The 16,880-nt window shown below is 45.1% G+C and overlaps 1 protein-coding gene across 4 annotated transcripts in view; it reads left to right on the forward strand.

Annotated features, from left to right (window-relative positions):
- RAD52 (RAD52 homolog, DNA repair protein) overlaps window positions 1-7,592 on the forward strand; it is a 113,236-nt gene extending 105,644 nt beyond the window's left edge. For 2 of the 4 annotated variants that reach the window (XM_030215122.1, XM_030215121.1), the window contains one exon: window positions 6,627-7,592. In XM_030215122.1, coding sequence (XP_030070982.1) covers window positions 6,627-6,694 — 68 coding nt within the window. In that variant the 3' untranslated portion in view covers window positions 6,695-7,592. The remainder of the gene's footprint in view (window positions 1-6,626) is intronic. The other 2 variants (XM_030215123.1, XM_030215124.1) reach the window with 1 other exon arrangement.
- Window positions 7,593-16,880: the final 9,288 nt, after the last annotated feature.

The raw sequence follows: 16,880 nt of genomic DNA on the forward strand, positions 1-16,880 counted from the left end.
TCGTCTTCTCGGCTGCCCTTGCATCCTTCTCTTCGGCGGCCTTCTCCAGGTCAGGGGCGTAGCCAGACACCCAATTTTGGGTGGGCCTGTGCCCAAGATGGGTGGGCAGAAGAACCTCACCCCATCCCACAGGTGATTTGGTCTCTCCTTCTCTCGCCTGCATGCCATATGGTCTCTCAAACATCCCCCCTCTCCCGTATACCTTTTAAATAGCAGATTTTCACCAGCAGCGAGCAGCAACTAATACACACTGCTCATGTTGGCCCCACACCCTTCCCTCTGATGCAACTTCCTGTTTCTGCTTAGGCAGAAATACATCAGAGGGAAGGCTGTGGGGCCGGTGCGAGCAGTATGTATGTCACTGCTCACTGCAGGCGAAGATCTGCTACTTACAAGGTATGCAGGAGGGACACTTGTTGGGAGTTTTCGGATGGTAGGGCTTGGGGATCCCTGCCAGCCACATCATAGGTATGCTGCTACTGGGTGGGCCTGAACCCAAAGTAGGTGGGCCTGGGCCCACCCAAGCCCATCCTTGGCTACGCCAGTGCTCCAGGCTACTCCTTCCAGCTGCGTTTTCAGTCTGCAGCTCACTTCTCTTTCTGAGGCCTTGGCTATGCTGGCGGGGCTTCCCTCTTTTCTAGAGGGAGAGTGTATTTCCTTCTCACCTCGAGCTACGGAGCAACATCATCTCACAATTGCCTGGCCTGCTCTTTCCCGGTTGCATAAGCAGTCTTCGACTTCTGCCCACACATGCAGGGGCGTTTGCTGCCTCTGCTGCCTATACTCCAAGTACTGGATTGCAGGGGTCCTTATTTTGGTAGCTGTGCCTCTATCCAGCTTATAATCGAACGAGAAAAACGCCCAAGTTCCGACCTAAATCGGGAGATGGGCGTTTATCTCACAAAAACGAATAAAGTGGTATAATCGAAAGCCGATTTTGGACGTTTTCAACTGCACTCCGTCGCGGATGCGGACAAAGTTGATGGGGGCGTGTCAGAGGTGTGGCGAAGGCGGAACTGGGGCGTGGTTATCTGCCGAACAGAGATGGGCGCATTTCACAGATAATGGGACAAAAGTATGCGTTTTTAGCTAGAATTTAGGGCACTTTTCCTGGACCCTGTTTTTTCACGAATAAGGCCCCAAAAAGTGCCCTAAATGACCAGATGACCACTGGAGGGAATCGGGGATGACCTCCCCTGACTCCCCCAGTGGTCATAAACCCCCTCCCACCTCAAAAAATGATGTTTCACAACTTTTTATTTTGACCCTCAAATGTCATACCCACCTCCCTGGCAGCAGTATGCAGGTCCCTGGAGCAGTTGTTAGGGGGTGCAGTGGACTTCAGGCAGGTGGACCCAGGCCCATCCCCCCCCTACCTGTTACAATTGTGCTGCTTAATGCTTAGTCGTCCAACCCCCCCCCCCGAACCCACTGTACCCACATGTAGGTGCCCCCCTTCACCCCTTAGGGCTATAGTAATGGTGTAGACTTGTGGGCAGTGGGTTTTGAGGGGAATTTGGGGGGCTCTACACACAAGGGAAGGGTGCTATGCACCTGGGAGCTCTTTTACCTTTTGTTCTGTTTTTGTAAAAGTGCCCCCTAGGGTGCCTGGTTGGTGTCCTGGCATGTTAGGGGGACCAGTGCACTACGACTCCTGGCCCCTCCCACGAACAAATGCCTTGGATTTATTCGTTTTTGAGCTGGGCGATTTCATTGTCCATTATCGCTGAAAAGCAAAAACGCCCAGCTCACAACTTGGCGAATAAAACATGGACGTCTAATTTTTTCGAAAATACGCTTGGGTCCGCCCCTTCACGGACCCGTTCTCGGAGATAAACGCCCATGGAGATAGGCGTTTCTGTTCGATTATGCCCCTCCACGCCACATTCCTGAAGCATGGCCATTTTTCTCCTCTCTGATGCGGGGGCAGCTGGTGGCCTATGTCCACATGAGCATCTAGTGGTGCGCTTCTGCAGCGGTCGCCTTTGGGGCTTGTCGGTAATCCTGGCATGGCCTCCTTAAGGCAGTGATCACATGCAGGACCAGAAGCCTTAGACTCTCGGTTGTCTGACCTGTTTTTTGGTCCCTTGCAGCATTGTCAGGGTTCAGCTCCCGATTGCATTTGCAGACTTCGACTTCATCATATGACGGCATTTCCATCTCACAGCTCTCTGTGCCTTTAGTCACCTTGGGGCCGTTCTAGCATGGGCAATTGCCCTTCAGATTATTTAGCGCTTGCACTATTGACCTTCAGGCCGCTGTAGACTTGTGGCTTAGAGTACGTACCAGGTGGGACCCCCTGGGCACCTGACAGATTGAAGCCTTCTGTTTTTTTTTTGTTTTTTTTTATTGTTTTGTATTTTTGCTGCAGATTGGCGGAAGACAGTTTGTGGCACCTTCACCAGCCTTTTCATGGCTGCTATTCCTGGGCCCAACTGTTTGGGGCTACACATGCTGCCTGGCCTGACTGTCCACTGCATACTGTCAGGTTCTTGCTATCTTGAGTGCCCTCTCTCCTCTGGGCAGGAGCTCAGGGCATGGCTATGGCTACTTGGCTAGCTCGTGGCTCTATGGTATCAGCATAAGTACATAAGTAATGCCATACTGGGAAAAGACCAAGGGTCCATCGAGCCCAGCATCTTGTCCACGACAGCGGCCAATCCAGGCCAAGGGCACCTGGCAAGCTTCCCAAACGTACAAACATTCTTTACATGTTATTCCTGGAATTTTGGATTTTTCCAAGTCCGTTTAGTAGCGGTTTATGGACTTGTCCTTTAGGAAACCGTCCAACCCCTTTTTAAACTCTGCTAAGCTAACCGCCTTCACCACATTTTCCGGCAATGAATTCCAGAGTTTAATTACACGTTGGGTGAAGAAACATTTGGCTCGTTCATGGCTGTTGAGCTTCTTCCCTTGGTACATGTGGAACGCAGCTCCATCAGTGTCTTTACAGCACAGTTTCCCCTTTTCACATGCTGCACTGCTCAGTGTTTGGCTGTGGAGCACAGTTCTGGATACACCCAGTGGCTACATCACCATATCACCATATCTTGCTGGTCCCAGTCTCAGTTTGGTTCCGTCTCAGGATGCTGTACCCAGTTTGCTCTCTGTCGATTGGGGAGCAAACCTCTCCTTTTTTTCTGTGTGGAACGCAGCTCTAGTCCTAGTCCTGACTCTGAACACGACCGCCGATGCCTGGTGGAGGAGTAGCCTAGTGGTTAGTGCAGTGGACTTTGATCCTGGGGAACTGAGTCCCATCTCCCTTTCCCTATTTGAGATTCTACATGGAATGTTGCTGTTGCTACTATTTGAGATTCTGGAATGTTGCTACTATTTGAAGATTCTACATGGAATGTTGCTACTATTGAGATTTTGATGCCACTATTTGAGATTCTACATGGAATGTTGCTAGTGGAGGAGTAGGCTAGTGGTTAGTGCAGTGGACTTTGATCCTGGGGAACTGAGTTTGATTCCCACTGCAGCTCCTTGTGACTCTGGCCAAGTCACTTAACCCTCCATTGCCCCTGGTACAAAATAAGTACCTGAATATATGTAAACCGCTTTGAATGTAGTTGCAAAAACCTCAGAAAGGCGGTATATCAAGTCCCATTTCCCTTTCCCTTCTTTGAGGAGCGCAGCTCCCTCTCTGCACGCAGAGCATGGCTCATCTATAGTTGTAGAGCATGGTGCCATCTGTGAATATAGAGCACGGCCCTCAACTCTGAATATGGGGCACAACACCATCTCTGAACATAGAGCATGACTCAATCTCGGACTGTGGGGCATAGCTCCATCTATGAATTTGAATCATAGCACTATCTCGGGGTGCGGAGCGTGGTTTCATCTCTGCATCTTTCATATTGCTCCAGTACAGTTGGCTCTGTCTATGGGACACAGCTTCCTCCTAAATTTGGGGCATGGCTTATTCTCTGCATGTATGCCCAAGTCCACCTCTGAGTGCGAGGTGAGGTTTTATTGCAGGAAGTGGATCGCCTTCTTCCTCTGGTTATGCCTCATAGCGTCATCCTTGGAGTTGTCCAAAGCTCCATCTCTGGGTGTGTAATTCAGTTCTATCTCTGATTATGGAGAACTGTTCCTTGACTGGCTCTGCCTCTGCCTCTGGATGTGGGTGCAGCAGCTGCATATCTGGATGAGGAGCACTGTGCCATTCGTGGAGGTGGAAGTGCACCCATCTCTGAACATGCACAACAGCTTCAACACTGTTCCATATCTGACTCTCAGACTGGTCAATCCCCTCACTAGGGTTCAGTGCAGTTTATGTAGTGAGTGTAACAAAGCTCAGACTGTTAAAATGGCAACCATAAAATTAAAGAATCTTATAGGAAAGCCTTATGGGAGATAGGGAGAGATAGCATCATGTTAACTGTTATAAAACAGACTTAGGGAATAGGAAAGTTTTTAGCCTCTTCCGGAAGCTGAGGTAGATATATTCTGTTCTGATGGAGATAGGTAGCACAGCTCAGCCCTTTCTGTGTATAATGGTGCTAGCTGGCGTAGTCTGTCAGGTCATCCTTTGTCTATAGGGTTTTGCTTGGCTTCAAGCCTGGGGTGCAGTCTCACCCTCTCCTGGGCCTCTTAGGTTGGAGTTCTCCTGTGTGCCTTCATGCTCGAACTGGCTCCATCTCCGCATGGTCAGTATGACTCCAACTTGGCATCTTTTGTGAGGTTCTATCACTAATTTGAAATCCTGACAGTGTTTTATGCAGATCCTTTATTGATGTCTCTGAGTCAAAGGTGACTCATCATGGCCCCACCATTGTTGCCTGTGGTGGTCTCCATTAATCAGCTGTTGTTTCCTCCATTCTTTGGAGAAAATCATCCTGAGAGTTTCCATCTGATGCTTTATATTGCGGTCACTGTGGGCCTTTCTGGTACCTTCAGGCCACCAATGGATGTCTGGGAGTAATATCTCATCCTACTACTGGTGAGCTGTCAGAGCAATGCAGCCTTAGCTTGCTGGAGTCGGGCGCCCATTGCTTAGGTGTATGTCCTCCAGGCACTCTTCTCTTTATTTTCTTCAATGATGGTTGTCTATGTAGTCCTTGTGACACACGTTTTCCAGACCTTATCCAATTGATGATTTTGGCTAGGTCTAAGGCCTCCTTCAAGTCATCAGTTCTTTCTGTGGCTACTTTTGGATTACTTTGCTACATCCCACAAGTCTCTGCATTTGTCTTCTGCTGATGACAAGGAAGGAAAAATTAAGTCTTACCAGATCGTTTTCTTTCCTTTAGTCACACAGATGAATCCAGAGTCCTACCCTTTCACGAGGTTGATACTGTCAGTTCAGTCTGTTTCTCTGGTTAGGTTTCTTGATGTGTTTGACTGTGCATAGTTCTGTGAGGAGGGAGAAATGTTTTCCTTACTATTCCGTTAACATTGCTACAAGAAATACTGACTGACCAAGACGCATACTGTCCAGTGTTTGGTACTCTCTGTCTCCACCTGCTGTTAGATGGTTATAACCTACAAGTCTCTGGATCATCTGCTGTGACTGAAGGAAAGAAAATTACATAAGACATTTTTTTCCATATTATATATTGGAGCCCACTGACTGTGGGCTGAGGAGATCCAGTACAGTCATTAACAGTGGGAAGAGATGTGCCAGAAGGAAAGGGAAAGCAGTCAGGGAACAGTATGACAATATCAGTACTGGTTAACACCAGTAAAGCAAGCGCCTTGATGGGGGTATGTAGAAGTGGTCAGAGTGAGAAAAGCGGGAGATAGCTGAGAAGGTACTTTGAATTTATCATATGATAATTCACATCTGATTTCCTTTGGTAGAGAGTTCCAGTGAAAAGGAGCAGTGAAAAAGAAACCACAGCAATGAGTAGACTCCAAGCTGGCCTTTTTTTGGCCCAGGGAGAACCAAGCAGTGATCATTCATTGAACGTAAAAGGGGGAGGATCTTGTTGAATAGGGAGGGAGAACAACAAGAGTAAGTGGTCTGACATTGGTTGTGGCTGAGTAGAAAGGATGGGGAAGAAGAAGTGAGGATCAAATCCGAAGTATTAACTGACTGTTCCTTGACTGGCTCTGCCTCTGCCTCTGGATTAACTGACTGTAAATGATTTTAAATAAATCTACAAAGGGAATTTTCATGCAGGCCTAGGTACAGAGTCAATATATTTCTCTGCAGACTTTACATTGGTTTTGAACTTGAAAATACCTGTGGATATTTTACCTTTGTTGCTTTCAAAATGTGATCTCTCCATGCACACTCACTAATAGGTACTGAAATTATATTTTTGGGCCAGTCTTCAGCCTCAGCATATCCAGTTAATGTTAACTGGATATTCAAAAACTTATCCTGAGTCCCCCACTGCTGAATACACCCAGCTAGAAAATTTACACCAGGTATTTTCTGACCAGATCACAGAAAATTAGTGTTATCCCATTAAAATTTACCTGTGCCTTTGGCACGTGCCTCTCTCTTCTCATATTTAACTTATTAACCAGACAAAAGTTAGCAGGTTTGAAGGGGCAGGAAATTGAAAACACAAGGTTTGTCAAGGTAATTCCGGGACAAATCTTTTTGAAGTTTAGTCTCTATTTCTGGATTCACATTTCCTGTGAGTACTCTGACTACCTTCTCTGTTTTCCAGTAGAAAAGAGCCCTTGCAGACAGCATGCAGACATGGTCATGAAGAGAAGACGATTGGAACCTTCCTAAGGAGCAAAAACTTCCACCAAAATTGCTGCTTTTCTCGAGTGTTATTTCTTTACAGAACAGATCTTGGATCATTTCCCTGAAATTTGTATAGAAACACAGCTTAAATGAAACAAGGTTGACATCAAAGCAGTAGGATCACTGTCAGGACTTCTGTTCTTGATGCCATTCAATCCACTCATTTCTACAGTTAGCCAGCTGAAACAGTAACAGGAATTGGCCACACATTCCAAATAAATACTAATTCAACCATTTTTATTATTATCATATGACTGCTGTAGGTGATATGTCCACATCTTTCTAAATTTCACAGGAATATGGGATGCATTGTGTCGAGTCCTTGTCCCAGAGTTCTCCATGTCCCCCTCCTTCCCACTCTCAACATTCTTTAGCCTGTTGCAAAAACTCCTGGTTTCTGTAAATGCTCATACTATAGTGAGGGTAATCACCATGTATTTTGCTAATGGCATAGTTCGTGTATAAAACTTAAAGCAGTTTTTATCTGCAACAGATGTATGTCAGCTCCTTTACATAAACATTACCCTTCATCCTTCATTACAAACCCAGAAAAGCTATTTGTTTTGAGACAGCAGGAATAGCATGTTCAGGGGAGGAGTGCTACTTCAGGTTTCCTGCAACAAAGGAAATCTAAAATAATTTTTCTATGTTGTATTAAAGTAAATCTAATAACGTGAAAATTGAGGGCCCTTGAAGTAAGGATCATTCTGTCTTGGGAATCTTCCACAATGCTTTCCTCTGCCTTTTTTCTGCTTGGAACCTACTTAAGAGGTTAACCTAGAAAAGAAAGTAGCTACAGCATGAAATCACTGTTTCAATTTTTTCTCTAGTCTTTTGTTTGGCGGATATAAAGTGAAAGATTGTATACTAATAACTAGTGGGGGGGAAAAATCAACCAGTTGCATTCTGGCTACCCTTTTCTATTTTCCTGATATCATGCATTTGTTTTCTAGCTTGCAGGAGGAGAACCAACATAGAGTGCACTGTACCTGGAGCTCAGCCCTGGGTATCTTTTTGCCAAAATTAATTTTCTTTCTTTTGTTCCAGTTGTCAGTTATTCTTTTAACTACTAATATTATAAGGTAATTATCCTTCTCTGTATTTTATGGTTTTAAGTTTACCATTAGGTTCAGGTTCTGTTCTGCAGTACTTACCTATCATATAAAGTAAGCAAGCTTATATGCTGCATATATTCCAACTGTATGGCCTCACATTCTTTTATTTAAAAGAACAAAAAAATGCTTTTATTTTTGTAAATACATTTGTTTGTTTTCTAAATCGATGGAAAACTAAATAAAAACATTTTAATTAGATTGATTGTGAGGGTTTTTTTCTTCTTTTTTTTTTTTACTTTTAATTCTTTAGGAGCCCCCTTACTAAGCTGTGTTAAGCACACCTAACACAGCTTAAAATGGCATACCACGGGACACTTGGGCATCCTGCTGTAAATGTCAGTTTAGCGAATGCTAATCCACATAGTACATTTATTTTTTGGAGGGGGCCCGTTTCTGCTTTAATCAGTTAGTACAACTACATAAATGCACTCTAACTGGTTAGTACAGATTTACCGTATGTGCCCTTACTGCCTACAAAATGGGTGGTGGTAAGTGCTCATGGGGAAAATTGACCTTTTTACAGCTGCACCAAAAATGGCCTTAGAGTGTTGGGAAAACCTACTAAGGCCACACCTTAATTTCTTAACATATAGAGAATACAGCAAAAGCATTTAACATCCTGTACAATCTTGGAGCATCAACCCAAAAATCCCCCCTCCCCAACCACCTGTCCCCTTCACCCCTTTCCCTCTCCTTCTCTTCTGCTTCTCTCTGGTAATTCCCCATATTGGACTATTCCTCAGCATCTTTACAAAACCTCTGTTGTCCAAAGTCTGTCAGTTTCTCCATCCTTGCGATGGACTCCAAACTCTCCATTTTTGAATCCTTGATGCCTCCACTTGTTTCCAGCCACCCACTTTGGCACTTTTAGCTGCCATAATTCCCCATTTAACCAGCCTTTTCTTTCCTCTACTAGGTTTTTGTGGCAGCAGCCCCAAAAGGCAGAGTTTTGGCTCAATCCTCAGGGGTACTCCAGATAATTTGTGTGTTTCCCTTCTCACTGCTTGCTAAAAATCCAGCACTTACACTCCCATCATATATGCCAGAAGATCCCCTCCTGACAGAATAACTTCCAGCAAAGGTTCAAGGTATCTGGGAAAAAAATTGTCTTGATGAGGGTGAGATACCATCTATAGAGGACCTTTACATGCATTCTCCTTTATCGCAGAACACAAAGACCATTTCCCCACAGTAACAAAAAACTTTTTCCATCCTTGCACTGATATTTTCTCCCCCAAATCTGTCTCCCAGGCTAACATGAAGACGATCCATGAACTAACCAACTTCTGCAAACTACTGAAGACCCATCTCTTTGACAAGGCGTACCACAAAGATCAACAAATGTGAACCATTACACAAATATCCAGAACTGCTTAAAGGAATTCGACTCACGAAATTAGTTCATTACTATCCTGCCTAACTATTATCATGTTACCCAAGATCCTTAAGCAATACCAAATGTATATTTTCTTATAGATTTTCACTATTCATAATGTAATGTAAGCCACATTGAGCCTGCAAAGAGGTAGGAAAATGTGGGGTACAAATGCAATAAATAAAATAAAATAAAAAAATACTAGTGCTGGGGTACAGAGAGCCAGGCCGAGATCACAGAAGGGATTGGGAGCCTTTCTGACTAGCTTAGATTTGGCAGACCCCTGGAGAATCTTACATCCCCAAGACTTAGATTTCACTCATACCTTTAAGGCTCATGCAACCAAGTCTCGAATTAATTACATCTTTATGACCCGGGATATGTTTCATCTAGTAAAGGCTGCAGATATAGGACCTTTAGTGATCTCGGATCATACGCCTATCTCTCTTCAGTGGGAAGTGGAAGGGCTGGGAGGAGGGCCAAGGGGGAGGTGGAAGTTTCCAGTGCACCTATATCAGGATCAGGGGATCCGCACGTATCTTGGTAAGAAATGAGATGAATATCTCTCTAATAATGAGGCACGTGCGGGAGCCGATTCTGTTGTGGGAGGCAGGGAAAGCTGTTATACGGGGAGATATTATAGCTTATGTGGTTAAGAGAAAAAGACAGCAACCCAGTAAAATGGTGGAACTGGAGAGAAAGATTAGGGTCTTAAAGAGGCCATGGAATTCTCATCCCACTGAAACTAGTAGGCATGCTCTGGAAAGGGTGCAGGGGGCGCTCAATACAATGCTCCAAGATCAGGTGCAGCATAATGCCTTCTATTACAAACGGGGGCTTTTCAGATACGGAAACAAATCGGGTAAGCTGCTGGCAAATTTGGTCAAAAATTGGTCAGGCCAGTCAGTAGTGGAAGCGCTGAGAGAGCCAGGGGGCCAGGTGGTAACGGAGCAGAAGAGGTTAGAACAGCTTTTTGCGCAGTTTTATCAGAATCTTTTCTCTGCTGAAGGGGGGGGTGGGGTCAGAGAGAGCATGTAGAGGCGTATTTGAAGGAGTGTAATTTACCTAGACTGACAATAGATGAACAGAATAAGTTGAATGAGCCAATAAGCGGGGGGGGGGGGGGGGGGGGGGAGCTACAGCGGGCTATTAAGAGTTTAAGGCTTAACAAATCTCCGGGCCCTGATGGGTTTAGCGGAGAGTTTTATAAAATCTTACAGGAGAAGGTTCTGGGTCACTTGGGTGAGTACTATGAGAGTATCATACAGAGGGGATATTTTTCGAAGGGAGTAAACCAGGCGTTGATCCCCTACAACTGGGGTCGTATAGACCCATTTCGCTCATCAATGTTGATCTGAAATTGTTAGCGAAAGTATTGGCGGAGAGACTGGCAGGGGTGGTACCAAAGTTAGTGGGGTCAGATCAGGCGGGTTTGTGAAGGGTAGGGTAGCTGGAGTGAATGTTAGGAAACTACTATTGGGTTTGGAGAGCTGTTTGCAGCTAAATACTCCTGCTCTGGCCATTAGTTTTGACTCAGAAAAGGCATTTAACAGAGTGGAGTGGTCTTTTTTTATTCACACTTCTGGGTCACTATGGTATGGAGGGTTTTTTAAACAGGCCATTCAGGCATTATATACTAACCCCACAGCGGCTGTTTTGGTCAATGGAGTAGCTTCGGAATTTTTTTCCTTAGAGAGGGGCACGAGGCAGAGATGCCCCATGTCGCTTCTATTATATATATTGTTTTTTGAGCCCCTGTTGCAGCAAATTAGGCGGGATAAGAGAATACCGGGTGTGGAAGTGTCCCAGAGCTGTGCTCCTTTGAAATGCATGGCCTTCGCGGACGACATCATGTTGTTAGTGACGGATCCTGGTAATGCTTGGCCGGTGGTATTGCAAGTGTTTAGAGATTTTGGACAGCTTTCAGGACTTAAGATAAATGTGTCTAAATCAGAGGCACTCCCCGTAAATGTGCAGATTGGAGACTTAGGAAGCGATTTTCCATTGCAGGAAGCAGGGGGAGCACTGAAGTATTTGGGGGCGGTGATACCAGCTACTACTACTACTACTACTACTATTTAGCATTTCTATAGCGCTACAAGGCGTACGCAGCGCTGCACAAACATAGAAGAAAGACAGTCCCTACTCAAAGAGCTTACAATCTAATAGACAAAAAATAAAGTAAGCAAATCAAATCAATTAATGTGTACAGGAAGGAGGAGAGGAGGGTAGGTGGAGGCGAGTGGTTACAAGTGGTTACGAGTCAAAAGCAATGTTAAAGAGGTGGGCTTTCAGTCTAGATTTAAAGGTGGCCAAGGATGGGGCAAGACGTAGGGGCTCAGACAATTTATTCCAGGCGTAGGGTGCAGCGAGACAGAAGGCGCGAAGTCTGGAGTTGGCAGTATCCAAGGGAACAGGTTCTTTCTAGGGGAGAAGAAGTTTCCCTCCACAGCCCTGCTGCAGAAGTCCCCTCAAACATTCACTCAGAGATAGATATGTCATGCTTTTACTAAAGATATATACACAACAATTACAGGACAATTCTATAAATTGGTACCTCAGTCTAGGCTTAGCACCAATTCTATAACTGCATCTTGGCACCAAGATTCTGTTTATAGAGAACTAGTGTAAATTGGGATTGGCATGCCCATGTTTAGGCATGTCAATGCCAGGGGTAAATTGTATTTTATTTATTTATTTGTTACATTTGCATCCCACATTTTCCCACCCATTTGTAGGCTCAATGTGGCTTACATAATTCCGGAGAGGTACAGTAGTTGTGGACTGCGGGGTAAGCAGATACAAAGTGCAAAATATTTATTTATTTATTTACTGCATTTGTATCCCATTTCCTCAACTCTTTGCAGGCTCAATGTGGCTTACATTATGCCAAAATGGTGATATCCATTTCCGGAATGAGAAATACATATTATTATTAATTAACAATAAGTATAAAAAAGTATGAAGTACATTAGAAGTAAATGGACATATAATACATTTCATGAATTTGAAATCGAGGATAATGCATAACATTCAGTAAAGAAAAAAAGAAATTATAGTTAAATAGAAGAATTCACTGTTAACTTGTTCTAATTGAGGTTAGATGTCAGATCATTTATGAAGGATCCTTTTGATAAGTCTTTTTGAACAAATATAGTAAAATAGGTCAGGTATGGACCATCCCAAGCAGATTGCAAGGGGCGGGATCCTGTAGCAGGGATTAGGTGGTGTTTGTTTCCTATTTTCGGTGCTGATCTTAGTACTCTTTATAAGAGAAATGTATGTGCATTGTTGAGTAGCACAGTGGATTGTTTGAATATGTGGGTGAGATTGCCATTGAATCTTACGGGGAGGATTTTTTAATATAATATGATCATCGTGCCAAGGTGGCTTTACAAATTGCAGATTCTACCTATATGGTTGAAGGAGAAGGATTTACAGAAATTATATAAGGTGCTGCGCGTGTTTTTGTGGAAATGGAAAAGAGGTAGGATAGCTCTGGCTACGCTTATGTTGCCGAGATCTAAGGGAGGGATGGGGTTGTTGGATTTACGTCGTTATAATTTAGGATGTGGGATGAGGCATATTAGGGACTGGGTGCGGGGTACTTCCGGATTTACACCAATGGAAGTGGAGAGTTGTTTTCTACAACCTGTGTCTGCTTTGTATTTGCTCATGCTAGGGGGGCGCAGTTAGGGGTGGAGGTGAAGAGGCACATGATCTGGGGGTATATGAGGAGTGTTTGGAAAGAATTCTGCAGGTTTTGGGAGGGAACAGATTTGTCTCCCCTTTCTTACCGGTGAGAGGGAATTTGGATTTTAGCCCAGGGTTAGGGAGGGACTTGTTGGGATCAGGAGAGGAGCTAAAGAGGGTTGGGGATTTTTTAGATGCTGAAGGTAAGCTGCTATCTTTTGAGAGTTTGAGTGCTCTGTATGGACTGAAAAGGTTGGATTATTTTGGGTTCTTGCAGGTGAGACATTATGTGGCTTCCTTGCCATAGGAACATTTGGGTGCTAGCTTTGCCCAAAAGGTGAGAGCATGCCTGAAAATGGAAGATATGCAGAGGCCCCGGCTATGTGGGCATGTGCAGGCGCTGTGGGAGGAGCTGCCAGATTTATCTTTGGTAGGTGTGGCAGAAGCATGGGGGAAGGAATTAGGGGTTATGGTGGGGGTAGAGCTGCTTCAGAGGTTTCTAAAGAATATTGCAAGGATATCAATTAATGAATCACATAGGGAACAGGAATATAAGTTCCTTCTGAGGATGCACATAGCTCCTTGGAGAGCGTACAGGGCGGGGTTTGCACAGAAGGGGGGATGCCCGAAATGTGGGGAAGACAATGCTACCCTAGGGCATATGTTTTGGACTTGTGATAGGACACAAGTGTTTTGGGGTAAGGTGGGGGGGTTTTTGGCCTGTTTTATTGGCCAGCGTAGAGGATATACACCAGAGGGTTTTCTGTTTGCTGAGAGGGTTCAGTTACAGGGCGAGTCTGGGCTGCAACATTGGTTTTTGGCGAAAGCGCTACTATTGGCCAAAAAAACTATTCTAATACATTGGCGCATGCGTAAAATCCAGCAATTTTGGATGTGGAAAGCAATGCTCTTTGAGATGGCGCTTTTTGAGCGCCAAGTAGTGGGTAATTCGGAGGAGCAGAAATGGAAAACTTTCCAGAGCATATGGGAACCATATTGGGCGATATTGCCACATAGGGAGAGGAGTTTGATCTTAAATGTGTGAGCTTGGGGGATAGAGAGTAGGGGTTAGGTGAGATGGAGATGTGCCCAAAAGGAGAGGGACTCTTGGATGAGGGGGTCGGGTAGGCCTCGGGGGGGAAAAAAGAGGAGTGAGGTTCTTTCACCGGTCTGAATGGGAGGGGGGAGGGAAGGGGAAAGGGAGGGGGGATGGGCTAAGCTAGGAATTAAAAAAGGAAAAAAATTGTGTGAGGGTTTTCACAGACTATCGGGGGATATGTTCAGCTATTATGGTTTATTAGTTATAGCAATATCATTGAACTGGTGGGCCCTAGTATTATGGAGCAAGCTCAATGGTTTCTGTGGCTGTTAATACTGTTTGTGGGGCTTTTGCTCTGTATGGGGCTATGTTACCTGTGTTTGTTTTATGGAAAACCTGAATAAAAATAATATTTTTTAAAAAATGCTAACGTGCCAATAACATGGCTTAGTAAATAGGGCCCAATGTAAGGATAAAAATGGCATATTTCAAGTCAGACACAGAAAATTAGCTGAAGTATTTTTTTTTTTTGTATGTTTCAATTTTTATTGAATTATTGAAAACTAGTAAAAAAGGCCCATTTCCGAAACCAATGAAACGGGCACTAGCATGTGGCTTTTTTTGTGTGTGTGTGTGAGTGAGTGTGGGGTGTGTGTTCAGGTTGTTGATGTGTATCTCTTTTTTTTTGTTTTGTTTTTTGGGTGGGGGTTGGGGGATGTGCTGTGCTGGCAAAGTGGGATGGATTGGTGTGTGGCTTTGAGGGTGTGATTCTGTTGTATTGTGTGTGTGTGGTTTTGTCTGTCAAGGAGGTTTATGGAGGGGGGTCTTTCTGTTGGTGAAATGTAAATGTGGTTGTAGGGGGGTCTTTGCTGAATGGTGGATTTTTTTTCCCAAGTTTTTTTTTTTTGTGTTGTGCTGAGGCAGCAGTGTTGTTTTAGATGGGCGGAAGGTAGAGGAGCACGTTCTTGGTTTGTCGGTATTTTTTGGTCATTTCAGGGCTGCTGTAGGGGAACGCTGGAAGAGAAATGTGCTGTTGGAAGCAGCGCCGTCTTTTTCCATTGGGCTGGGGTTCTGGGCATCCTGGAGGTGTGTGATGGCTTGCCTGAGGATGGGGATGGTTGTTTTAAGTTGGCGGAAGGGAGAAGAGCACAGTCTCGGGCCGTCGGGGGGTGATCCGGTATGTTCGGTCCATTTCAGGCCGGCTGCAGGGGAATGCTGGAACATTTATGCGCTGCGGGAATCAGCGCTGTCTTTTTGCGGGTGCTCAGGGAATCCCCGAGGTGGGAGACAGCTTGCCTGAGGCTGGGGATGGTTGGGCACGTCCTTGGCCGCTTCGGCAAAAGGGGAAGAGGGTGGGGAGTTACCTTTAGCCGCGTGAGAAACCATGTATTCTTTGTTTGTTTTGTATTATTAGTTTGCATTTCTGTTGAAGAAAGAGTGGATGCCTTTCGAATGATGGAGGTGGTGCGTCGGTGTGCGGTTGTTTCGTTAGTTTGGCAGCCAGTCTCCAGTGATTCCTAGGCAGGGAAGGAGTAGGGAAACACACGGAGCGTGTTTCCCTACTCCTCCCCCTTCCTTGGTCGCTGTTTGCTGCTGGCTGGGTCATGGGTAATCCTTCCAGCTGGGCCGCAGCTTGTCCTGTTCACCCACGTCCCAGATGGTGAGGGGCACGTTGTTTTCCGGCTCCTCCGGCATTAGGCATTTAAAAATCCCCCCCCCCCCCCCCCCCCGGTCTATTTTTGCACATACCCACAGCAGGAATATTCTTCTCTCGTTCAAGCGGTTGTTCTGTGCTCTCCGTGCTGCACAGATAGTGAGCCATTCTGCTGGTGAATGCTCCTCCCTTATTGCCACGTAGTTTCCTCTGTTAGGTCCGTCTTACGTCACCTAGCATTGCCTGGTAACTGTTTTGTGATGGTACTTTGTGTTTCAGAACTTTGAGGGTGTTTTTTCTGATTGGTCCGTCATGTGAGGGCGAGGCAGAGAGACATGGTCAGTGTTGTGGCTTCACCACCATGAACTGACGAACCCTTCAGGGAGTGACTGAGTGACTTCAGAATGTTGTCTTCAGAACGTTGAGGGTGAGTTTTATTATAGTAGATGTAAAACAACTTAGCTATATGATATATAGGAAATGAAAGAATAACAATACAAAAAGAAAAATATAACATGATACCATATATAACCAACAGACAACAAACTAAAGTGCATATTTTCTGAAAGAAAACTTGTCCCCTTTTTTCCTGGCCTATTTAAACACCATAGTTAAATGTAAAAGGTTTGCTATGCTTGCTTGGAAGGGAAGGAGATAGCAGCTGCTCCTTGAGATCATTCTGAGAACAAACTTATTATCAGAGATTTTGCCAAAATGTTTTACACCAATTTAGGTTCATATGAGTTGAAATATACACAGGAGACAGAGAAGTTACAGCTTTACAAAACATAGGAGCCCTTTTAATAAGCCATGTCAGAACGTAGGGGTCATGTGATGGCTGCGACCTGAATGGATGCCTGGAGGCTGTTCTCCTCTACCATGGAAAATTGGCATTAATACCTACTTTTCTCCCTGCATCGGACCCCAGTGAGCATCGCTAAATGGGCTAAGGGCTGGTGTAGCTGCTGGAGGGGCCATGGCGTCTTGGAGGGGCACTGATTTGGTTATGCCCATCAAGACCCCAAGGTCTACCAGAGAATGCGGGAGCGGCCAAGATGGTGTCTAAACCTGGTACGCAGAAAGAACCCCGAGAACCACCCGTGATTGCACTGCAGGAGGCTGCGATCAAGGAGATAATGCAGAATGTTCTAGATGGCAAACTATCTAAGCTGCACACCACAATGGATGAGCTCAAGGAGGGTATAGCAATGTAAAACACTTCTATTCAGCAGGTGGAAGGTAGTGTTTTACATCAGGAAGACCTTACCACTGCCATGTCCTCCCAGGTGGCAGCG

This window comes from Microcaecilia unicolor, chromosome 9 (assembly GCF_901765095.1).
Source record: "Microcaecilia unicolor chromosome 9, aMicUni1.1, whole genome shotgun sequence".
Lineage (NCBI taxonomy): Eukaryota > Metazoa > Chordata > Amphibia > Gymnophiona > Siphonopidae > Microcaecilia > Microcaecilia unicolor.